Source organism: Choloepus didactylus, chromosome 8 (genome assembly GCF_015220235.1).
Source record: "Choloepus didactylus isolate mChoDid1 chromosome 8, mChoDid1.pri, whole genome shotgun sequence".
NCBI lineage: Eukaryota > Metazoa > Chordata > Mammalia > Pilosa > Megalonychidae > Choloepus > Choloepus didactylus.
Window position 1 is genome coordinate 129,292,520 of NC_051314.1, and position 26,248 is coordinate 129,318,767.

At 39.6% G+C, this 26,248-nt stretch overlaps 1 protein-coding gene across 3 annotated transcripts in view; it reads right to left on the reverse strand.

The window, feature by feature from the left end:
* The window catches only part of TULP3 (TUB like protein 3), a 98,918-nt gene that overhangs the window by 26,244 nt on the left and 46,426 nt on the right, over nt 1–26,248 (reverse strand). For 2 of the 3 annotated variants that reach the window (XM_037847829.1, XM_037847827.1), the window contains exons 2-4: nt 15,402–15,456; nt 6,765–6,924; nt 5,957–6,133 (exon numbers count right to left, since the gene is read on the reverse strand). In XM_037847829.1, coding sequence (XP_037703757.1) covers nt 5,957–6,133; nt 6,765–6,924; nt 15,402–15,456 — 392 coding nt within the window. The remainder of the gene's footprint in view (nt 1–5,956; nt 6,134–6,764; nt 6,925–15,401; nt 15,457–26,248) is intronic. The other variant, XM_037847828.1, reaches the window with a different exon arrangement.

Consider the following 26,248-nt stretch of genomic DNA (forward strand, 5'->3'; position numbering starts at 1 on the left):
CTAGCTACACTGACAAAATCAAAAAGAGAGAAGACCCATATAAACAAAATAATGAATGAAAAAGGTGACATAACTGCAGATCCTGAAGAAATTAAAAAAATTATAAGAGGATATTATGAACAACTGTATGGCAACAAACTGGATAATGTAGAAGAAATGGACAATTTCCTGGAAACATATGAACAACCTAGACTGACCAGAGAAGAAATAGAAGACCTCAACCAACCCATCACAAGCAAAGAGATCCAATCAGTCATCAAAAATCTTCCCACAAATAAATGCCCAGGGCCAGATGGCTTCACAGGGGAATTCTACCAAACTTTCCAGAAAGAACTGACACCAATCTTACTCAAACTCTTTCAAAACATTGAAAAAAATGGAACACTACCTAACTCATTTTATGAAGCTAACATCAATCTAATACCAAAACCAGGCAAAGATGCTACAAAAAAGGAAAACTACCGGCCAATCTCCCTAATGAATATAGATGCAAAAATCCTCAACAAAATACTTGCAAATCGAATCCAAAGACACATTAAAAAAATCATACACCATGACCAAGTGGGGTTCATTCCAGGCATGCAAGGATGGTTCAACATAAGAAAAACAATCAATGTATTACAACACATTAAAAACTCGAAAGGGAAAAATCAATTGATCATCTCAATAGATGCTGAAAAAGCATTTGACAAAATCCAACATCCCTTTTTGATAAAACACTTCAAAAGGTAGGAATTGAAGGAAACTTCCTCAACATGATAAAGAGCATATATGAAAAACCCACAGCCAGCATAGTACTCAATGGTGAGAGACTGAAAGCCTTCCCTCTAAGATCAGGAACAAGACAAGGATGCCCGCTGTCACCACTGTTATTCAACATTGTGCTGGAAGTGCTAGCCAGGGCAATCCGGCAAGACAAAGAAATAAAAGGCATCCAAATTGGAAAAGAAGAAGTAAAACTGTCATTGTTTGCAGATGATATGATCTTATATCTAGAAAACCCTGAGAAATCAACGATACACCTACTAGAGCTAATAAACAAATTTAGCAAAGTAGCGGGATACAAGATTAATGCACATAAGTCAGTAATGTTTCTATATGCTAGAAATGAACAAACTGAAGAGACACTCAAGAAAAAGATACCATTTTCAATAGCAACTAAAAAATCAAGTACCTAGGAATAAACTTAACCAAAGATGTAAAAGACCTATACAAAGAAAACTACATAACTCTACTAAAAGAAATAGAAGGGGACCTTAAAAGATGGAAAAATATTCCATGTTCATGGATAGGAAGGCTAAATGTCATTAAGATGTCAATTCTACCCAAACTCATCTACAGATTCAATGCAATCCCAATCAAAATTCCAACAACCTACTTTGCAGACTTGGAAAAGCTAGTTATCAAATTTATTTGGAAAGGGAAGATGCCTCGAATTGCTAAAGACACTCTAAAAATGAAAAACGAAGTGGGAGGACTTACACTCCCTGACTTTGAAGCTTATTATAAAGCCACAGTTGCCAAAACAGCATGGTACTGGCACAAAGATAGACATATAGATCAATGGAATCGAATTGAGAATTCAGAGATAGACCCTCAGATCTATGGCCGACTGATCTTTAATAAGGCCCCCAAAGTCACCGAACTGAGCCATAATGGTCTTTTCAACAAATGGGGCTGGGAGAGTTGGATATCCATATCCAAAAGAATGAAAGAGGACCCCTACCTCACCCCCTACACAAAAATTAATTCAAAATGGACCAAAGATCTCAATATAAAAGAAAGTACCATAAAACTCCTAGAAGATAATGTAGGAAAACATCTTCAAGACCTTGTATTAGGAGGCCACTTCCTAGACTTTACACCCAAAGCACAAGCAACAAAAGAGAAAATAGATAAATGGGAACTCCTCAAGCTTAGAAGTTTCTGCACCTCAAAGGAATTTCTCAAAAAGGTAAAGAGGCAGCCAACTCAATGGGAAAAAATTTTTGGAAACCATGTATCTGACAAAAGACTGATATCTTGCATATACAAAGAAATCCTACAACTCAATGACAATAGTACAGACAGCCCAATTATAAAATGGGCAAAAGATATGAAAAGACAGTTCTCTGAAGAGGAAATACAAATGGCCAAGAAACACATGAAAAAATGTTCAGCTTCACTAGCTATTAGAGAGATGCAAATTAAGACCACAATGAGATACCATCTAACACCGGTTAGAATGGCTGCCATTAAACAAACAGGAAACTACAAATGCTGGAGGGGATGTGGAGAAATTGGAACTCTTATTCATTGTTGGTGGGACTGTATAATGGTTCAGCCACTCTGGAAGTCAGTCTGGCAGTTCCTTAGAAAACTAGATATAGAGCTACCATTCGATCCAGCGATTGCACTTCTCGGTATATACCCGGAAGATCGGAAAGCAGTGACACGAACAGATATCTGCACGCCAATGTTCATAGCAGCATTATTCACAATTGCCAAGAGATGGAAACAACCCAAATGTCCTTCAACAGATGAGTGGATAAATAAAATGTGGTATATACACACGATGGAATACTACGCAGCAGTAAGAAGGAACGATCTGGTGAAACATATGACAACATGGATGAACCTTGAAGACATAATGCTGAGCGAAATAAGCCAGGCACAAAAAGAGAAATATTATATGCTACCACTAATGTGAACTTTGAAAAATGTAAAACAAATGGTTTATAATGTAGAATGTAGGGGAACTAGCAGTAGAGAGCAATTAAGGAAGGGGGAACAATAATCCAAGAAGAACAGATAAGCTATTTAACGTTCTGGGGATGCCCAGAAATGACTATGGTCTGTTAATTTTTGATGGATGTAGTAGGAACAAGTTCACTGAAATGTTGCTATATTATGTAACTTTCTTGGGGTAAAGTAGGAACATGTTGGAAGTTAAGCAGTTATCTTAGGTTAGTTGTCTTTTTCTTACTCCCTTGCTATGGTCTCTTTGAAATGTTCTTTTATTGTATGTTTGTTTTCTTTTTAACTTTTTTTTTCATACAGTTAATTTGAAAAAAGAAGGGAAAGTTAAAAAAAAGAAAAAAGACAAACAAGGAAAAAAAAATAAAAAGATGTAGTGCCCCCTTGAGGAGCCTGCGGAGAATGCAGGGGTATTCGCCTACCCCACCTCCATGGTTGCTAACATGACCACAGACATAGGGGACTGGTGGTTTGATGGGTTGAGCCCTCTACCATAAGTTTTACCCTTGGGAAGACGGTTGCTGCAAAGGAGAGGCTAGGCCTCCCTGTATTTGTGCCTAAGAGTCTCCTCCTGAATGCCTCTTTGTTGCTCAGATGTGGCCCTCTCTCTCTGGCTAAGCCAACTTGAAAGGTGAAATCACTACCCTCCCCCCTACGTGGGATCAGACACCCAGGGAAGTGAATCTCCCTGGCAACGTGGAATATGACTCCCGGGGAGGAATGTAGACCCGGCATCGTGGGATGGAGAACATCTTCTTGACCAAAAGGGGGATGTGAAAGGAAATGAAATAAGCTTCAGTGGCAGAGAGATTCCAAAACGAGCCGAGAGATCACTCTGGTGGGCACTCTTACGCACACTTTAGACAACCCTTTTTAGGTTCTAAAGAATTGGGGTAGTTGGTGGTGGATACCTGAAACTATCAAGCTACAACCCAGAACCCATGAATCTCGAAGACAGATGTATAAAAATGTAGCTTATGAGGGGTGACAAAGGGATTGGGAAAGCCATAAGGACCACACTCCACTTTGTCTAGTTTATGGATGGATGCGTAGAAAAATAGGGGAAGGAAACAAACAGACAAAGGTACCTAGTGTTCTTTTTTACTTCAATTGCTCTTTTTCACTCTAATTATTATTCTTGTTATTTTTGTGTGTGTGCTAATGAAGGTGTCAGGGATTGATTTAGGTGATGAATGTACAACTATGTAATGGTACTGTAAACAATCGAAAGTACAATTTGTTTTGTAAAAAAAAAAAAAAAAAAAAAAAAAAAAAATAGCAGTGAGCTTGTTTTCGCTTTTAATTTAACCAGCTGATTCTAAAATTTAGATGGAAATGCAAAGGAACAAGAATGCCAGGAAATGAAAAACAAAAGGAAGGACTCACTCTACCAGATATCAAGACTTATTTTTAAATAAGCAGTTAAGACAGTGTGATATTGACCCCAGGAGAGACAGAATATCCATATATAAACTCTTGAGTTATGACAAAAGTAGCACTATAGAGCAGTGGAGGAAAGAGATGATATTCAAAACCATGTGCTGGGTCAACTGCATATTAATGTAGAAAAAATGAAACTTGATTCCTATTCAAACTACACAAAAAGATATAATTGTAAAGGGTAAAATCAAAGTTTTTGAAGAAAATATTGAATATCTTCATTACCTTGGGGTGGGGGAAGACTTGTTAAACACAACTTTAAAAACCATTAGCCATAAAGTAAAAGATTGATAAATTTGACTACATTAAAATTAAGACTCTCCATTCATCAAAAGGCATAGAAAGGTGCAGAGCATGAAAAAAATAATGCAAAACATATAAACAAATGACTCACATTTAGATTATGTAAAGAACTCTCACAAGTGACTTGAAGACATTTTTCTGTGTCTTCTTTCACAGAGGATACCCAAAATAATCAGTAAAAACAGAGAGATGCTCAACCTCATTACTAATCAGAGAAGTGCAAATAAAAACCGCAATGAAATCCTGTCACACATTTTATCATTATCAAGTGTTGGTAAAAATAGGAGCAACATTGCTAGTGGGACTGAAAATTGGCACTGATAATCTGGAAAACTGGCACTCTCTACAAATGTTGAACATAAACATAATCTCTGACCCTGCAATTCCATGCCTGGATCTACACCCAGCAGAAAAGTGTGCACATATTTACAAAGAGACATGCATAAGAATGTTTGCAGCAGTATTATAATGGTCAAAAACAAGAAATAATCTAAAAAGATTTTCCTGTTCAGGACATTTCATATAAATGGAATCATATAATAGGGGTCTTTTGTGACAGGCTTCTTTCACTTAGCATGTTTTCCAGGTTCATCCATGTTGTAGCATGTATCGGTACTTTATTCCTTTTTATAGTTGAATAATTTCCCGTTGCATCTATATACCATATTTGGTTATCCATTCATCAGGTGATGGACATTTGGGTTCCACCTTTGGCATCAAGACATATTTTATGAGTGAATGAATACCAGTCTGTGCTAGAATCTCCTGGTTCATATATCACAGGACCCATCAATGCCTACCTTTTACAAACTGGGCATGCAATAGATATTTATTCCTTATTAGGCTTCAGTTTTCTTATCTGAAAAGAAAACATTCGATCCCTTGTCACTATAAAATTATTTTTGTTAGGAGGAAAGAAGACTACAAGGGACCTCTGAAAAATACAGGAAAATTTATGGAGATGACAACTCCAACTGGCAGAAAGTAGGCTCCAGTGGAAAAAGCAGCAGATTAAATATATTTTGATTCAATTTATGTTTCCACTAAGCTGGCTATTTTATTTTTTTCCCTTTTCACCAGATCAACATAAACTGTGAAACAGAGGCAGACTAGGGGTGTTGGGCGGCAACCTTGTCAAAGGAGGAAGGGTGAGAACTGAAAATAAATGCCAAAAAGAGAGAAACAGTCACATATAACAGCTAATGCTGCTGTTATTTTATACTTGATTTAAACTGCCCCCCTCCAACTTACAGACACACACACGCACACACACATACACACAAACAGGGCAACAAGATAAATGCTACTATTGTGGATAATGACCAATACTCAGATGTCAAAGTGGTCATCTCTGTAAGCCCTCAGCCATACTACAGGCAATTTTGAGTCATCTAAGTCAGTTTTAACCAACAAGGAAAGTAAAGATTACAAATGGATTTAAAAGATTAATTGCCTTAAAATCATTACCAATCCTCACCATGTTTTTGGAGAATCTCCTGAAGATCAGGCTTGGAAGCAGTGTCCAAAGTATTTTCCCCATCAGTGTTTCCTTCAGTTTCCTCTTCTGGAGAAGAGGAGCTTACTGAGAGAACATGAACTTTGGTCTCCAAATCTTGAGCATCTGGCTTCATGAAGGCAGCTGGACCATCAATGCCTAGAGGCAAAAGAAAAGAGAAAAGAAAACATTATCTGTTATTGAGCTGGAGCTATGGGGTGGCAGCGCATGTGATCAGAATTAGGAACTATCCAAACCATTTTTACCTCTCCTCCTTCCTTACCACCCAGAAGGACATTCATTGGTGAAGCAGTCCGGGACTGGTGTTCATTTTATTAACATGTTTTGACTGTTGCTATGGTAACATGAACTTGATGTTGGGCTTTAGGAACTTAAGGATGAGACCAAGAAAACAAAGCAAGTCTCTATCATACACATCCTGTACAAGCTAATAGCTCAGTAGGCTTTGTGTAGAGGGTCTTAATCCTATTCTTCCTTCTCCTACCCCACCATCTCAAATGCTGCTTTGAGTCCTATCTACTGGAAGAATGAATACTCTCTACCCACTCCTGGCTTCATCATTAACTTCTGCCATGATGAAACAAGCAAGACTGATTAAACCATAGCTTTCCTTCTAACTCAAAGAGCTAGAATGTGTTATAAAGATGTACGAAAGTGCCTAGTAACAATGTTAATCTTGTCTCTTTGGTCCATCTGAGAATCCTCCACCCTTCTCCTAGGTTTATGAAGCCCACATCCCAGCAGGAAGGGATGCTGCCTAAATACACACCATGCAGGATGACATTGTTGTGAGGGGTATGAGGTTCCACCAAAGGAGTGTGCTCCTCACTGCCTCTTGGCTTTGACCGACGTAGCCTGGCTTCCGGGTTTGGCTGTACCATAAGTGGTTCAAGACGCTTTTTTCTCTGCTTCTTCTCTAGTAGTGCTCTCTAGGGAAAAATGGGATATTATAGCTGGGAAAGTAATGACAAGACATAGACACTTCAAACATTTACAGCTTGCTTTTCACTGATCCTCACAAAACGTCCTGTAAATTAATGTCTCCCACTTAAGAACTGGGAAAAATGAGGCACAGAAAGGAGCAAGGATACATTCATTCATTCAACAAACACTTATTGAACACCTATGGAGATTTGTTTAAAATCATATAATGCATTGTTAGCCAAGCTGGGTGATGATTCAACTCTACTGAAAATACATAAAGTAAGTACATCATTATCAAAGCATGACTGCAAGTTTAAAATATATAAACACATACACATAGGGGAAAAGACGAAGGAACACAGCAATGGTGGTTTTTTTGGGGTGGTAAAATATGGATGCTTAGTTTCTTTTCCCTAGTTTTCTGTATTTTCCCAATTTTCTTACTTTGGAAGGAAAAAAGTAAAATTTATTTATTTTAAAATGTATTATCCAAATTATTTTCATGTGTTAATAAGCTAAAGAATTATAACTTTTGCTTTCTTGCTCATTTTAAATAATTAGAAATCAAACAAATTAGGACCAAGGGTAAGAAGATGGGAAAAAAAGAAAAAGGCAATTGGACCATTCTAAATAAAAAGCAATTAACTATATGGATAGAAAAGCAAGATAAAGAATATGGCAATAAGATAAGTGTCAGGGAAATGCATGAGAGACTATGAGAAAAAACCTAATGATATGGGAAGGAAGGTACTAACTTATACTATTTTTAAACTTTGGCAAATAAAAGCCCAGAAATTATTATAGATCTGGGATATCTCAGGGATATCTCAGAACGGGAAAAGTCCCAAGCTGGAAGATTAAAAAAAAAAGAAGAAGAAGAAAAGAAAAGAAAAGAAAAGGAAAGGAAAGATATTATGACCTACTTACTATTGTTTCTCAGGGAAGAAAGCCATCTACTTGCTGTTTTCCATGGATATTGCTTCAGAAAAGTGCTGCTAGGAAGAAGAGTCACTCCAAGGGATGAGACTATTAAGTAGGGAAGGAAGTGTGTCTTTCCTGAACTGGGCTGATGAAAGCATGCAAATAAATTCAGAAGACACAGAAGAAACAGAATGTGTCAACATGGACTATACCATTAAGACTGGAGGTTAGAGCAAATTGGGAAGGAATGATCGGGATGTTAAATTATCATGAGTAGAAGGATCTTAATGTACCAGGAACACTAAAGTACCCAGGAGGCTAAAATGAGGCACCCTCCCCCCCACACACACAAAAAAAAACTTGCTGAGACAAGGTCCCATCTAGCAACTAAGAAGCTTTATATAATGGATAACAAGTAACCCACCTGAAGAGATGATAGAACATGATAAATTGCTATATCTTTTCTATATGACCATGGCTATTTAGTCTCACAGAGTCTCATAACTATGACTGATGAAACAAAAACACAAGCTGTAGCCTCTATTTTATTAACACAAGTAAAGAAAGAATGTTCTGTAGAAAAGATATATTCTGCTTGTGGTCCAGAAAAGGGGAGCTAAATTTGACAGAATTTTTCCAGACTGTCTGAGAAAGAGAAATACTGAAACTGGTAGACAAGAGTATCCTATTCATTGATTCCTTGCTTATCAATCAGTCTTGTAATTTTCAACTGACCTTCTCAATACCACGTCCCAGGAAGAGAGTATCGTGAACATACCACTAGAAGAGCACAGTTCCCACTGTACATTAATCCATTGGCATTCTGGTTTTACAATTGACCATTTGGAGTTTGGGTAGTATGAGTTTGTACCCAAGAACATGAGTTCTTAGACCTGTAAAGCAAAGACAAGACTCTGGACCACAGTGATCCTACCAAGGTATCTGGTGAAGCCATTTTCTTTCCGCTTAAACACCAAACTCATTTACGGCAGCAATGTAAGGGGAAAAAACTTGTATATTCAAACTCTAAACTTCAAGGTCACAGATACTACAGCATTGAATATATATACTACTACTGTACAGTTTTGTAAAAGAAAAAGAAGTAACAAAATATCTGTATACTGGCAAAGTACCATCTTTGGAAACCATCACATGATTTAGCATTCTAATCACATAGTCTGGGTGAGGGAGAAGGGAGGTGTTGAATTTAAATGTAATGACGTCAACTCATATTTCATTTATGTTTTACCCTTCCCTAAAAAGCTAACCGTGCTTTAAATGAAACTGGTTAAACAAAGGACTCTTATTGTAAGGAGGAGAAGATTAAGAGAGTCTGGAAAAAATTCTGAGATGCTGAGCATTTTGTGTATAACCTGGTCAGTCTATGGAATTTGGGTATCTGCGTGACACATGAAACTCAAAGCTAGAGCTCAGCAGATATGAACGTCAGTATTAGCACATACAGTAACTGTTTAAAAAGCTGAAAAAGAGTCCAGACGTCAATTAGAGATATGAATGAAGCAGATCTGGTCAGGACCAAGGCAAATCAGGCCAAAGGATAAAGGATGATATTGACCGTGTTTTAAAACTTCAACTTCTGTGCGAGACCAAGGGAAGACATGTTTATTGGGCACAGGATATATATCTTCTACAGCACAATGAATAATTTAACTTGTACAGTTTATTCAAACACCATAATTACATGGAATTTGAATAGGAAGTGAGATCTGGTGGGTTTGTACAGGTTAGTGTGAAATAGCAATACATCCCAGAGTAATGTGAGCAGAGAATAAAAACGTATTTGCAGGCACCTCCTGAGGAACTGGGAGAAAATGCGGAAATGTTAGACATCCCTACCTGGATTGTTGCTGATGTTTTCACAAACATTGAGGACTGACAATCTGATATGCTGAGCCCTTGATCTTGGGGCTTGCCCTTATGAAGCTTGTTACTGCAAAGGAGAGGCTAAGGCTACTTACAATGATGCCTAAGAGTCCCCCCCAGAGTATCTCTTTGTTGCTCAGATGTGGCCTTCTCTCTATAGCTAAGTCAACTCAGCAGGTAAACTCACTGCCCTCCCCCCTACATGGGACCTGACTCCCAGGGGTGTCAATCTCCCTGGCAATGCAGGATATGACTCCCGGGGATGAGCCTGGACCCAGCATTGTGGGATTGAGAACATCTTCTTGACCAAAAGGGGGAAGCAAAATGAAACAAAATAAAGTTTCAGTGACTGAGAGATTTCAAATGGAGTCAAGAGGTCACTCTGGAGGGCATTCTTTTGCACTATATAGATATCCCTTTTTAGGTTTTAGTGTATTGGAATAGTTAGACAGAAATACCTGAAATTGTCAAACTGCAACCCAGTAGCCTTGATCCCTGAAGATGACTGTGTAACTACGTAGCTTACACGGTGTGATGGTGTGATTGTGAAAACTTTGTGGATCACATTCCCTTTATCCAGTGTATAGATGGATGAGCAGAAAAATGGGGACAAAATGAAAAACAGGGTGGGATGGGGGGAATGGAATGATTTGGGAGTTCTTTTTCACTTTTATCTTTTATTCTTATTTTTATTATTTTTGGTGTAAGGAAAATGTTCAAAAATTGATTGGGGTGATGAATGCATAGCTATATGATGGTACTGTGAACAGCTGATTTTATACCATGGACGACTGTATGGCATGTGATTATGCCTCAGTAAAACCAAGTTTCAGCCCCGGGTAAGGGGGAAAGAGTCTGGAAGAAAGCCAAAGTTGACTGTTCAGTGCCTCAATGCAACTCTCATAGGTTGCTTTCAGGATTTAAGTGTCACATAAACTAAAATGTAATCACTTTTAAATTTCTCAGTTCCCTTGGGAACTGAACAATAACTTAAAGAACCCATCTTCTCCAGAATATAGTGGCATGTCTTTCTATTATTTTCTGGGGACAAACTATTGAATGGTGATGCCAAAATAGATAATGAAGAAATATAGCAGATTATATAGGGGAAAAATTTCCATCATTGGGGCTTCAAAGGACTTTATCCAATAAAATAATAAAGTTCAGGTAAGCCTCAAATTAGTGATAGCTTGGCTTTACTGATTCCAAGTTTCCAAGGACTCCCTAGAAGAGATGGGCTGGAGCCACATTATGACAACCTCGGAACAGACTGACCACAGGGTGCAACCAGCAGTATCAGAACAGTTGCCTGGGGTCTATTAGTTTGGCTAAAAATAACCTCCCCGGCATAGGAAAAATCATAGAAAGGAAAGCAAAAAGTTTTAAATCAAATTTCTTAAAGTTTTAATTCAGTGCACTGAATCTATGTTGTACTTTAATCAGTTTTCCACCAGATGGCATAAATGTTCTCAACCTAATGTGTATCCACGTCTGAGTAATATCACTGGGAAAGTCTGAACATCTCTACCTTCTATAGCCAGCTAAGGTGCCCACATAGTCTGAAAATAAGAGCACCCTAGTAAAATTAGTAAAAATAAAAGCAAAACATATTGGATGGAAAAGAATATTCTTTTCAATGAACGCTGTTAGGACAATGGGTATGCACATGCAAAAAAATTAAGTTGGATCCCTATCTCACACCATACACAAAAATTATAACTAAAAATGGTCATAGAAAGCGTAAGAGCTAAAACTATAAAACTCTTCAAAGAAAACATAGGAGAAAATCTTTGTAACCTTAGATTAGGCAATGGTTTCTTACAGTACAAGTGACAAAAGAAAAAACAGATAAATTTAAAACTTTTGTATGCAAATGAACAATCAAGAGAGAAAAAGCCAACCCTAGAACTGGAAAAAAGAAAATTGCAAATCTTATATTTGATAAGGGACTTGGATCCAGAATATGTAGAGAATTCTTAAAACTTAACAATAAAAAGACAAATAACCCAATTAAAATATGGGCAAAGGATTGGGATATCTCTCCAAAGAAGATATACAATTGGCAAATAAGCATATGAAAATGCTTATATAAGATGCTCAATATCATTAGTTATTAGGAAATGCACATCAAACCCACAATGAGATACCACTTCACACCACTAGGCTAGCGAGAATCAATAAGTCAGATTTAAAAAAAGCATTGACAAGGATGTAGAGAAACTGAATCCTCATATACCACTGGTGAGAATGTAGAATGATGTAGACACTTCAGCAAACAGTCTGTTAGTTCCTCAAATGATTAAACATAGAGTTACCAATGACTCAGCAATTCCACTCCTATGTGTATACCTAAGAGAAATGAAAATATATGTCCAACCATAAACTTGCACACAAGTGTTCATAGCAGTATTTGTAATAGCCAAAAAGTGGAAACAACCTACATGTCCATCAACTCATGAATAGATAAACAAAATGTGGTATATATCCATACAAGGGAATATTATTCATCTATAAAAGGAACAAAGTGCTGCAACATGGATGAACCTTGTAAACAACTGGCTATGTAAAAGAAGCCAGTCACAAAAGTTCACATATTGTATGATTCCATTTATATCAAATGTCCAGAATAAGTAAATTCATAGAGATAGAAAATAGACTGCTTAGGGCTGGAGTGTTTGGAGGGAAATGGGTACAAGACTTCTTTTTGGGTGAAGAAAATATTCTAAAGTTGGATTGTGGTGATGGTTCGACAACAAAATATATAATGTAAGTACAAATTCTAAATATATAAAACTAAATGAATTATTCACAATATAAACACTAAATACATAATATATAATGCAAAATATATACTAAAAACCATTGAATTGTACACTTTTAAGGGGTGTATATTTATGGTATGTGAATTATATCTCAATAAAACTGCTTAAAAATATGTATTGGATGAAAGTAGCCATGTACAAATTATCATCTGAAAATTTAGGATTTGAAAACATTTAAATTTCAAGAGTACACTATCAGGAAAACAGGATACATATGAAAGAAGCTGTAATCTAATCAATAGTACTGTCACCTGGACAATGGCGATGAAAGAGTGAGTTAAGAGAAGGGGAATGGTCTGCATGGAAATAAAACAGGTGGAACCTAAAACCAAGATTTACCTGTCTCTAGTACTGTCCAAGGCACGGAGAGTCTCCTGGCCAGACACTAATGTATCTCATTCCCTTGGGAGGTATATCACTTTAGTGGAGGTGGATTAATTATACCATCACACATTAATGATATTCATGATAAAGATCACTTTACAAACTTGGCTTGCTCTGATTTCAAGCTTCCCAGGCCACTTACTGATAATCAACTTCCCAAAGACTTCCCTAAAGAGTGTGTGATGGCCAGCTGATTCTGGTATATATTAATTCTCTGATTTAGATTAGTCACTTGTGAAACTGGTTAATGTCAAGCAAGCCTCATGAGAATGATTAACTTTGGCTGCCATGGGGACATTCCTGTAGCAGAATTCCTGAGTCTTGTCTACTGTGTACACCTGGGGCAGGGGTGGGGAGAGGGAGGGCTCCCCAGGCTCTCCCAACTCCATTAACTGTCACTGCCAGCACAAGCCGCTGTCATCGATGGGAGCGCATGGTGTCCCCAGGTAGGCCGACTAGCACTGGACAGTGGACTGTGTCCCCACCAAGGCATTGCCAACTTATGATGCTGAGACTGAACAGCAGCCCATACTTCCTCTACACAGTTCCAACTCAGCTCTCTCCAATTCTGATACCCTAAATCCTCTCAGGAACATTCTATGATTTTATCAGTCTGACCTCACTTTGCAGATGAAATAATAGAGGCCCACAAAGTTTAAGGACCTTAACTAAATTCACACAACCAATTAATGGCAGAGCTAGGACTAGAACCAAAGTTTTCAGATTCCTGGCCCCATGCTTTATTCTTTTTGTGGTGCTGCCTCTTTTATTCCACGCCATTTGAATGCTCAGCCTGCAGGGATGGAAATTCCCTCACCCCAGGCTGAGCAACCTCCTCCTTAAGCTTACGGGAGCTTCTCAGGCTCTAACATCATCTCATACAGCATTTAACACCTAAATTTACACATGAGGCCCCAAAAAGGTTTTTTCCCTAATTTTTAAAAATTCCTACTAAAATTTTTTTTGTCTATTTATGGGTTCTCTTTGGAAGGATCGTTGGAAGCCAGGGGTAGTCTATGGTAAAGAACTGAGCCAAATGGAGGGAGGGAGACTTACTTTTCACTGAATATCTTTTTTACATGATTTGAATTATTACCATATGCTTATTAACTACCTAAAAAGCAAAAATTTTCTTTAAAATTTGTGCTATAAAAAAGCTTACAAAAGTCTCAAAATTTATACCACACACATTCCACTCTCATTGTAGTACTCTCATTGAAAATATTACAAACTACAAAAATTTAGACCATGTTTACAAAAAATCCAGAAAATATATTTATAAATAAATTTCAAAAACTGATGTCTTACAGCATTACTTGGTAGATGAACCCTAGATTCCATTTAATGTTGGCAAGAGATGTATCATCATTTGGCCTTCTAACACCAGGATGCCTAAAAACAAAAATGAATGAAAGATCTAAAATTTTGCAGTCACTTCTCTTTAACTGTAGTTTGCAATGCTCTGGATTGTGAAATTACATGTGTGTGTGTGTGTCTAAGATCTAATAAGAATTTCCCCCGTGATCCAAGGAATACTAGTTTCTTTCCTACTTTTAATCAGTCTCATCTTTAAAGTAATTTACTAGTGAGAAGTTCCATTCATTAATTCCATCAGCAACAAAAAGATGCAAGACAAGACTTTACAGATACTTTTAGTTACCTACAGAGGCTAGATACTTGGATTGTCAATAATCCTGCAAAGGTAGACTAGGGCTACAGAACTTCCAGACTTAGGAAAAAAACCATGAAAAAGTAAATATGAAAGCAATGTTTGATGGGTATAGGTTATAAGCTGCCTGATCATGATAATAGCATGTAACAATTCAAAACTGTTTGTTTATTCCTTTCTTCATCCAAATATCTAATATTTATTACATGCCCAGACCTATGCTAGGAATTTCTGATATAATGGGCACCAAAAATAGACTGGATTCCTGTTTTCATGGAGCTTAATCTTGCAGAGGAAATAGACATAAATCACATTAATTGTGAAAAAACAAATATGTAACTGCAGACTGAGACTGGTACTTGGAAGAAAATTATTCTATAGTCAGTGGAGGTTTTAAAGCAGCACAGCATGCCCAGATCTGCATTTTGGCTAAGAAAAAAATCTTATAGTTAAGTGAAATTACAGTGTAGAGAGGTATTGAAGATAGCACAACCAAATTACTACATAGAAATACAATATTAACTTTCTTCTAATTCTTAAGAAAAGCACCAAGGAATTTTCAGTGATTATACCAGGTCTAGATTTATTGTTGATGTCCTCAAAGCACTTGAGTCTCGCCATAGCCCTGAGCCTTGGCTCAGAAAATACTAATTTCGGACATGGCTTAACCGAGTAGCCAAGAAGAGCCTCTTCCTTTTCAGCCTTCTTTCCACGATCCTGCCAAAGTAATTCCAAGTCAAGACCACCATCATCATGGTCAGTGCAGCTGCCCACCTATTTCAAAAGAGGAGGCTCCACTCACCTGATTATCCAGCTTCAGCTGTCGAAGCTTCATGGTCTCATCTTCAAAGGCACTGCTTAAAAAATAATGGAAAGAAAGACTATAAAGAGAAAAATCTTTCAAAAATGTAAACTTCATCTTACCTATTTTCCTATCCTCCAGGCTATTTAGAACCTGTTAATTCTGCCTTAGGGAAAGCATCAGTTTCTAGATGCTGCCCACACCATGGCCATGTGTGGACTCCCACTCCTTCATGTCACACTCCACAGAGGATGTGAGGAGATGGAAATATCCAAAGGGTGGGGAAAGCATGGAGAACACAGACTCCATGCAAGCAGAAAGTTTTTTCTTTTAAACCACGTGTTGAGTACTCATTATATTCCAGACTCAGTGTTAAGTATCTTACATACATTTTTAAAAATTTGCTCTTCAAAACAACCCTATGAATTAGATACTATAATTTTTCACACTTTAAAGAAAGAAACAGAGACTTGGAGAGCTGCATGTAAGGTTAAACAACAGAAACAGAATCTAATTCTCGTCTCCTTCCAGAGTCTAAGTTACACCTAAAAATCATATGTATTTTACTTCTTTTTTGGAATTAGTGTTAGGAGAGGGAGAACTAGACTGTTCTTCATGAAGATCCTAGTAAAGGATCTTACTACAGCCACTAATTTCCTTAAGTTTCGAGCAAGAAACTTACTCTTCAAGTTGGCCAATGGTAAAACTTACTATGCCAGTCATGTAAGGAGACTAAGTACACATGAACAGACAAGATTTAATACCACTGGGAGATGGATGTGTCTGGTGGGAAGAAACAAAACAACAACAAATAATAAAAACCGAATCAGACAACTTTCTTCAGTTGATAAACCAACTCCTTTTGAACATTTCTTAACTCTCTATGATGCCCTTTCTATTTTGAAAATTTCCTAATTTACTATTTTATTTTGTGACTCAGCATTCTTGGAAAAAGTAAAGTATGAAACAAGACAGGCAGGGAAAGTATTCCCAGTTATTTGGATTATAAATTTTTACTAGGAGATGACTGTCAGAAAAACTGGAATTAAAAGGTCCTATTTAAGAAGACAAATTACATGGCTATAAAGGGGAGCATGGCTTTTGCTGCATTTGGGATAAATACACCCCAGCATCAATCCATGCTTTTTAATTATATAAAAGGTACATTCCTACCTTTTATATAATACACTCATACCTTTTATATACTAACACACAGTGAGTTGGAATTTGGACCTTCTCCAAAAGTCTTCCTGTCTAACAACTTTAAAGCAGGTTTAGATCTAGATGTGGAGGGGCTTTCTGATTCTCTAACAGTCCTATTAATTTCCTCATCACCTTCATGGTTAAAAAAAAACAAAAAAAAAAAACCCTGGCTATTCAATAAGTCATCTCTTTCTCCAAGCTCAAAAAAGGAAAACAAACAAACAAATAGTATCAGATACAGTATATTTCTGTCCTTGAGTTGTGAGCCCCCAAATTTCTCAATACATTCTTGTTTTTCTTAACGTTTTTATCCCTTCACATATTTTTCATTCCTAGCATTTAGTTGTTATTAATATAAATTTGAATAAGTTCTATATAAAACAACGAAGACTCACAAAATAATATAATGAACATTACGTAGAAATGTAACTTGGAGAAAAAAAAGTCACCATTATAGAACAGTATTTTTAACAGTTACTGCTATGAATCTACTTTCTCTCCAGTTCACTCCACCCCCAACACTAAACCAAAATTGGAACCTTCTGGTGTGAAAACAAAATCATCTTCCCCCATACCCCTAGATGCTAAAACCTCCTCAATAATGCTAAAACCTCTGACAAGACAACTGAAGTCCTCAAACATTTCTCTTAAGGTCTCAAGTAGTGACGAAACCAGGTGTGTCTCCACTGCCACATCTAAACACTACTTAACTCCTTTCATCAAGCCTGGGCAAGCCGAAAAGTCAAGGTAAGTAAACAGGCATCAAAACACTTTGACCTGAACAAAAGAGACACTGAGTAGATGCTATATAATTGTAACATTTAGATATGGCTGATAAATCAAACAACACATTTTCACAAAACCTCAAGTTTAAATTACAATTTCGTGGCAATAATAAAGATATTTCATACATTTATAGCTAATCTGAACTAGGATTTCTAGGCTAAACCGCAATATGATCCTACTAAATTTGCATTTTTTCCTTTGATATTTTCTTTCATTTCAAACTAAGTTACTGAGTAGCAAGACTAACCAATCCTGGTTATTCAATCCACACAGCACAGAAAGAACCCACACAGAGAAAAAGAAATGGAATTAATATGTTTCCACCCATTTTCTCAGGGAAAATTTACTATTGTCTTGGTACAAACAGAGGCAACTCTAAATGTACATTTTGGGGGAAACGGTGACCTGTCAATGACTCTGGTGTGGCAGAGGACAATTCCCACACATCAGCACTCTCTTGAACAGCTCTCCAGTTCCCAACCAAAGTCTCCACTGGAGCTCCTGCCATGCCTCACCACTGCTGAAGGCACACACAGAATTCCCTGAGAATCTGTGCCCCATCCCACCCATCTTTGTTCCTGAGCACCAATTTTTTTTCTTAATAACACTGTGCACTTATTCACCTAACAAATATTTTGTAAAAGTCTGCTAAAAGGTTTCCCCTACTCATCCACTCCTTAAATACACACTTTTAAGAATCACTAGATTAACTGAAAAAAGCCCAAGAATCTAACAGTAGTATAACGGACAATAAAATTTGGTACAGTCACATAATGGAATGTTACACATCAATGAAAATGAATGAACTTTAGCCTCCCACAAAAAAACACAGATGAATCATAAACATAATGTTGAACAGAAAAGGCAAGGCACAAAAGGGTCATAGGGTGGCTCCAAGGTGCCAGAAAAGTTCTATTTCCTTGACTTGGGAAGGAGTTACATGGGTGTTTACAAATCTGTTTAAATCTACATTTATGTTTTATGCATCTTTCTGTACGTATGCTATATAAAATTCCTGCAAAAAGATAAATGCTACTGATAAAAGTGTCAGCGCACGTGACTAGCATGAGGGCAGTAAGAAAAAGCCACACTGTAACACTGCAACAGAGGAATTCATGTATGTGCTAGGGAACAGTTCTCAACTCATAAATAAAAGGGGTTCTCTCTTTTTTGAAAAAAAAAATTCTTATATAATTATTTTATTTCTTTTTAAATTTATTATTATTTTAACTAAAGAAGTTGTGGGTTCACAGAACAATCATGCATAAAATACAGGATTCCCAAATATCACAAAAGGGGTTTCTCTTTAATTTGTGGCAAGAACTATGCTGACCTTAAAAAAAGTCTGGAGATTTTTAATTATTTTTTTGACTATGACATGAGTGTATTAAGAAAACTGACCAAGACCACATGATTTCAACCACACAACTAATCATTTTATATACATTCCTTTTTTTAGCTTTAACATGGAGGGTATCCCTGAGCTTAATTCCACTCCTCTACACCATTCCTGTACAAAAAAGGAACATAGATATTGAAAGTGGCAGATGTGTAATAAATGTGTTCTGACACATGATTCAGTTATGGAAATTTCTGCCTAACAAGGGTATGTTTGACTTCGGGCAAGTTAAAACTTCAAGATCTATGACTTGGTTAATATTTGCAAATGCCTATACTTTACGAATGTAAAGAAATACTCTTCATGATAAAACCATACATGGAAATTCAAGAATTTATTAACAAAAACAATGTGAATGAGCATTCAAAATGAATAATGATAGTAACAGATCATAAAACATCATTTTAAAAAGAATCCATACCAACTGTATTAGTTAGGGTTCTCCTTGGGAAACAGAATCAATGAGAGATGTCTCTTATTATCAAATTGTAAAAGTGACTCACGCAACTGTGGGAGTGCACGAGTCCAAATTCTGCAGAGCCGTCAACAAGCTGTCAACTCCAAGGAAGATGTCCAACGAACTCCTAGGGAAACGAACCAACAACTTTGACGAACTCCTCAGGAAACGAACCGACAACTTTGACGAACTCCTCAGGAAACGAACCGACAACTTTGACGAACTCCTCAGGAAACGAACTGGCAACTTCGACGAGCTCCCCAGGAAAAGCTTCTCTGAGCAGCTGAAGAAGAAGTGAAGGTTCTCTAACCGTCCGGCTTATAAGCCTCCAACTGATCACCCGGACCAAATCCAGCCAGTTGCATTCTCTCACTGTGGAAGCACGCCCCTTGATGAGTCATCAGTCAGCTGCAGTCAATTGACTGATGATCCGACACACCAGCCCGTTGGTTTATTAACCAGCCTCAAATAGCCTCACAGCAATCGTCAGGCCAGTGCCCGCCTGACCAGACAGCTAGGCCACCTAGCCAAGTTGACACATGAACCCAACCATTACAGTCCACCCCTTGTCAACTTGGCAGTTGTACACATCACCTAAAACTATATCATCATAGTCCTCGTTTCTGTAACTGGTCACGTGGCCGTAGTTCATATTTATCACAACCTTCTTCCACTACCCATTCCATGTTCCCTTTACCCTCAGCAAGCACTTCAGCTGGCCGTGGTTCTTTGCCTGGTGGGGTGACCCAAACCTTCCTTCCTGAAGTTTCTTGGCCATTGGTAGTCCTGCCTGGATTGGGTTGTTGCAGTTTTCCACTGACTTTAATCACAGGGCATGGTAGTACTAAGAGACGCCCCAGGGGATCTCCTGTATGCCAGGAAAACTCTTCTTTACTTCCATTGTGTAGTTGCAGAGCTATTTCCCCTTGATAGTCAGGATCAATCACCCCAGCCAGTACAGTAATCCCCTTACTTGCCTGTTGATTCAGAGGCATAAGAAACCCAAAGTGGCCAGGTGGCAGCCTTAACTTCCAGTTCAATGGGATTATTGTTGTGTTTCCTGGTGGAAGCACTCCTCCTTTTGGAACCAAGACTTGTAGACCAGCAGAGCTTAAACTTGCAGGGACAGGAAGCAAAAATTTCCCTAGTGGATCACTAGGAGTGATAGTGAGTGGTGCTACTCCTGTTTCCACCCCTTGATTCCTGGACCCATGAATCCTGGCTATGGGAGAAACAGCACCATAGAGTGGATGCTGATTCAGAGTATACACAGCCTCCTGGAGAACACTGCCCCAGCCCTGCAAGGTATTGCCACCTAGTTGGCGCCGTAATTGAGTCTTCAATAGGCCATTCCACCGTTCTATCAACCCAGCTGCTTCTGGATGATGGGGAACATGGTAAGACCACAGAATTCCATGAGCATGTGCCCATCCCCTCACTTCAGTTGCTGTGAATTGGGTTCCTTGGTCCGAAGCAATGCTGTGTGGAATACCATGACGGTGGATGAGGCATTCTGTAAGTCCACGTATTGTAGTTTTGGCAGAAGCATGTCGTGCAGGGAAGGCAAACCCATATCCGGAGTATGTGTCTATTCCAGTAAGAACAAATCGCTGCCCTTTCCATGATGGAAGTGGTCCGATGTAATCAACCTGCCACCAGGTAGCAGGCTGATCACCCCGAGGAATGGTGCCATATCAGGGACTGAGTGTGGGTCTCTGCTGCTGGCAAATTGGACACTCAGCAGTGGCTGTGGCCAGGTCAGCCTTGGTGAGTGGAAGTCCATGTTGCTGAGCCCATGCATAACCTCCATCCCTACCACCATGACCACTTTGTTCATGAGCCCATTGGGCAATGACAGGAGTTGCTGGGGAAAGAGGCTGATTGGTATCCACCAAATGGGTCATTTTATCCACTTGGTTATTAAAACCTTCTTCTGCTGAAGTCACCCTCTGGTGAGCATTCACATGGGACACAAATATCTTCATGTTGTTTGCCCACTCAGAAAGGTCTATCCACATACCCCTTCCCCAGACTTCTTTGTCACCAATCTTCCAATCATGTTCCTTCCAAGTCCCTGACCATCCAGCCAAACCATTAGCAACAGCCCAGGAATCAGTATACAGACGCACCTCTGGCCAGTTCTCCTTCCAAGCAAAGTGAACAACCAGGTGCACTGCTCGAAGTTCTGCCCACTGGGAGGATTTCCCCTCACCACTGTCCTTCAGGGATATCCCAGAAAGGGGCTGCAGTGCTGCAGCTGTCAACTTTCGGGTGGTACCTGCATATCGTGCAGAACCATCTGTAAACCAGGCCCGAGTCTTCTCTTCCTCAGTCAACTGACTGTAAGGAACTCCCCAAGATGCCATAGCTGTAGGCTGGGAAAGAGAAGGTAAGGTGGAAGGAGTGGGGGCCATGGGCATTTGGGCCACTTCCTCATGTAACTTACTTGTACCTTCAGGACCTGCTCGAGCTCTATCTCGTATAAACCATTTCCATTTTATGATGGAGTGCTCCTGTGCACGCCCAACTTTATGGCTTGGTGGGTCAGATAACACCCAGCTCATGATAGGTAACTCAGGTCTCATGGTAACTTGGTGGCCCATGGTTAAGCGTTCTGTCTCTACTAAGGCCCAGTAGCAGGCCAACAGTTGTTTCTCAAATGGAGAGTAGTTATCTGCAGAGGATGGTAAAGCTTTACTCCAAAATCCTAAGGGCCTGTGTTGTGATTCTCCTACAGGAGCCTGCCAAAGGCTCCAAACAGCATCTCTATTTGCCACTGACACTTCCAGCACCATTGGATCAGCTGGATCATATGGTCCAAGCGGCAGAGCAGCTTGCACAGCAGCCTGGACCTGTTGCAGAGCCTCATCTTGCTCCGGTCCCCACTCAAAACTAGAAGCTTTTCTAGTCACTCGGTAAATGGGCCGGAGTAGCACACCTAAATGAGGAATGTGTTGTCTCCAAAACCCAAAGAGGCCAACTAAGCGTTGTGCCTCTTTTTTGGTTGTAGGAGGGGCCAGATGCAGCAGCTTATCCTTCACCTTAGAAGGAATATCTCGACAGGCCCCACACCACTGGACACCTAGAAATTTTACTGAGGTGGAAGGCCCCTGTATTTTTGTTGGATTTATCTCCCATCCTCTGCCACGCAAATACCTTACCAACAAATCTAGAGTAGTTGCTACTTCTTGCTCACTAGGTCCAATCAACATGATATCATCAATATAATGGACCAGTGTGATGTCTTGTGGTGTCTTGTGGGAGGGAGAAATGATCAAGATCCCTGCGGACAATATTATGACATAGGGCTGGAGAGTTGATATAACCCTGAGGTAGCACAGTGAATGTAAACTGCTGGCCTTGCCAGCTAAATGCAAACTGTTTCTGGTGGTCCTTGCTGACAGCAATTGAGAAAAAAGCATTTGCCAGATCAATAGCTGCATACCAGGTACCAGGGGATGTGTTGATTTGCTCAAGCAATGATACCACATCTGGGACAGCAGCTGTAATTGGAGTCACCACCTGGTTAAGCTTACGATAATCCACAGTCATCCTCCAAGACCCATCTGTTTTCTGCACAGGCCAGATAGGAGAGTTGAATGGGGATGTGGTGGGAATCACCACCCCTGCATCCTTCAAGTCCTTAAGAGTGGCATTAATCTCTGCAATCCCTCCAGGAATCCGGTATTGCTTCTGGTTCACTACTTTGCTAGGCAGGGGCAGCTCTAGTGGCTTCCACTTGGCCTTTCCCACCATAATAGCCCTCACTCCAGGAGTCAGGGAACCAATGTGAGGATTCTGCCAGTTGCTGAGTATGTCTATTCCAATTATGCATTCCAGCACTGGGGAAATAACCACAGAATGGGTCCGGGGATCCACTGGACCCACTGTGAGACGGACCTGGGCTAAAACTCCATCAATCATCTGACCTCCATAAGCCCCAACTCTGACTGGTGGACCAGAGTGACGTTTTGGGTCTCCGGGAATTAATGTCACTTCTGACCCAGCGTCTAATAATCCACGAAATATCTGATCATTTCCTTTTCCCCAATGCACAGTCACCCTGGTAAAAGGCCGTAGGTCCCCCTGGGGAAGGCTGGGAGGAAGATTAACAGTGTAAATTTTTGGCAGTGTGACAGGGTCCTTCTCCAAGGGTACCCGGCCTTCCCTTCATTCAAGAGGCTCTGGATCTATAAACTGTCTCAAGTCTGGGAATTGATTAAGGGGCCGTGACTCTCTGTTTTTGTAATTCAAGGGAGATTTTTGTTCACGTGGCCTAGAATTCTTCTGTTTATATAGTTCAAACAAGAATTTAGTCGATTGCCCATCTATTTTACTACTTGGTACTCCATGATCCACTAGCCAACGCCATAAGTCTCTGCGAGTCATATTATTTTGATTGCTGCTTTGAGCCTGTTTTCCATTATGGTAGCCCTGTCCACCTTGTCTGTGGCGATTAACTGCAGCCACTTGGCTTCTGCTGACTCGGCACCCGATTCTCCCCATTGTGTTTAAGGATTCCAGTTCAGTGACAGCAGTTCCTACAGTAATATCTGACCTACAGAGAAGGGCGACTACAGAGCTCTTCAGGGATGATGGAGCTAGTTTCACAAATTTATTCCTTACAGTCCTGGTAAAAGGTGTGTCCTCTGGACATTCCAGGGCTGTGTGAGTAGGTTTTCCATGATAAATCCACTCTAACATTCCAATCTCTCTAAGCCTTTGAATCCCCTCCTCCACATTATACCAGGGCAGTTCTGGCATTTCAACCTCTGGTAATGCCGGCCACCTTTTGATCCATGTTTCAGCCAGCCACCCAAACAAACTGTTAACACCCTTTCTAACCCCTCGAGCTACAACATTGAATGCAGAATCTCTGCTTAGTGGGCCCATATCAGTAAATTCAGCCTGATCCAACCTTATATTCCTTCCACCATTATCCCACACTCTCAATATCCATTCCCACACATATTCCCCTGGTTTCTGTCTGTATAAGTTGGAAAACTCATACAGTTCTTTTGGAGTATAGCATACTTCCTCATGGGTCACACTTTGTACCTCACCCTTTGGGGCTTGTTGGGACTTGAGCCTAGTTATAGGTCTTGAAGCAAAAACTGGTGATGGGGGTGGGTCATGAAAAGAGTTAGAATTATCTCTCAAGCCATTCAGCTCAGGGCACTCTGCTGCAATTTCATCTCTTAAAACAGGATTAATCTCTCCAGACAAAAGAGTGAGGGCTGCTTCCTCAGGGGAGGTGATTACAAGATTAGCAGGCATTGAAGGGTTAATCTCCTTAGGTGGGAGTTGCATGGCAGGCTCCTTAGGGCAGACTGGAGGCAGGGAAGCTGTTTCCCCAGGACAGCCCTCTACAGGTAAATCTAACAATGACCCAGCAGAATCCAGGGTTCCAATGTCCTCACTGTCATTATTATCCATCCATATGTCCCCATCCCAAGTTTCCGGGTCCCATTCTTTTCCAATCAATGCCTTTACTTTAACAGCAGACACCCTGAGAGGTTGAGATTTTAGTTTATGCTGTAAATGTGCTACTCGCACAATAAGAGACTGCGTCTGATTTTCAGAAACCTCCAGTCTGCGGGCACAGGAAATAAGATTTTCTTTCAGGGCACAGATGGAACCCTTTACATCTGTCATACGGCATTCAAGTTTTGAATTTGAAGCCTTTAGCTCATCCCTTTCTCTTACAACTGTATCCAAAGTATCTAAGAGCAGCCAGCCAACATCATTATACCTCTTAATACTGTAAAACTCCGTGAAAGTGTCAAAAACGCTGTCACGCAGAGCCTCACTTTGTACTAGAGCACAATTAGGAGAATCAAATGGTGCTATTTTGCATATTTCCTTTGCCAACTCCTGCCATGGACTGTTAGTACCCTCTTGATTATTGGAAATAGAGTCATTAGTGCCTCTGAATCTAATCAGAGTAGAAAACAAATTGTAAAAGCCCATTTTAAGATTCCGTTTCTCAAGAACCACTCTCGGTACCAAGCTGTATTAGTTAGGGTTCTCCTTGGAAACAGAATCAATGAGAGATGTCTCTTATTATCAAATTGCAAAAGTGACTCACGCAACTGCGGGAGCGCACGAGTCCAAATTCTGCAGAGCCGTCAACAAGCTGTCAACTCCAAGGAAGACGTCCGACGAACTCCTCGGGAAACGAACCGACAACTTTGACGAACTCCTCAGGAAACGAACCGACAACTTTGACGAACTCCTCAGGAAACGAACTGGCAACTTCGACGAGCTCCCCAGGAAAAGCTTCACTGAGCAGCTGAAGAAGAAGTGAAGGTTCTCTAACCGTCCGGCTTATAAGCCTCCAACTGATCACCCGGACCAAATCCAGCCAATTGCACTCTCTCACTGTGGAAGCACGCCCCTTGATGAGTCATCAGTCAGCTGCAGTCAACTGACTGATGATCCGACAAACCAGCCCGTTGGTTTATTAACCAGCCTCAAATAGCCTCACAGCAATCGTCAGGCCAGTGCCCGCTTGACCAGACAGCTAGGCCACCTAGCCAAGTTGACACATGAACCCAACCATCACACCAACTCTTCACCAACTCTTCCAAAGAGCAGAAGAGGAGAGAACATTTTACAATTCATTTTATGAGCTCAGTATTACCCTGACTCCAAAACCAGACAGATATCAAAGAAAACTACAACCCACTATCTCTTGTAAATATTGATGCAAAAATCTTAACGAAAATACTAAGAAACCGAAGCCAGCAAGATATAAAAAGAATTATACACCATGATCAAGTGGGATTTATCCCTGGAATGCAAGGTTGATTCAACAACAAAAAATCAATTAATGTAATACACCATTATCAATAGAATAAAAAACAGAAAACACAGGATCATCTCAATAGATGAAGAAAAAGCTTTGACAAAATCCAACACTTTACCTGATAAAAATGCTGAACAAAGTAGTAATAGAAGGGAACCTCCTCAATCTCATAAAGAGCATCTATGAAAAACCCA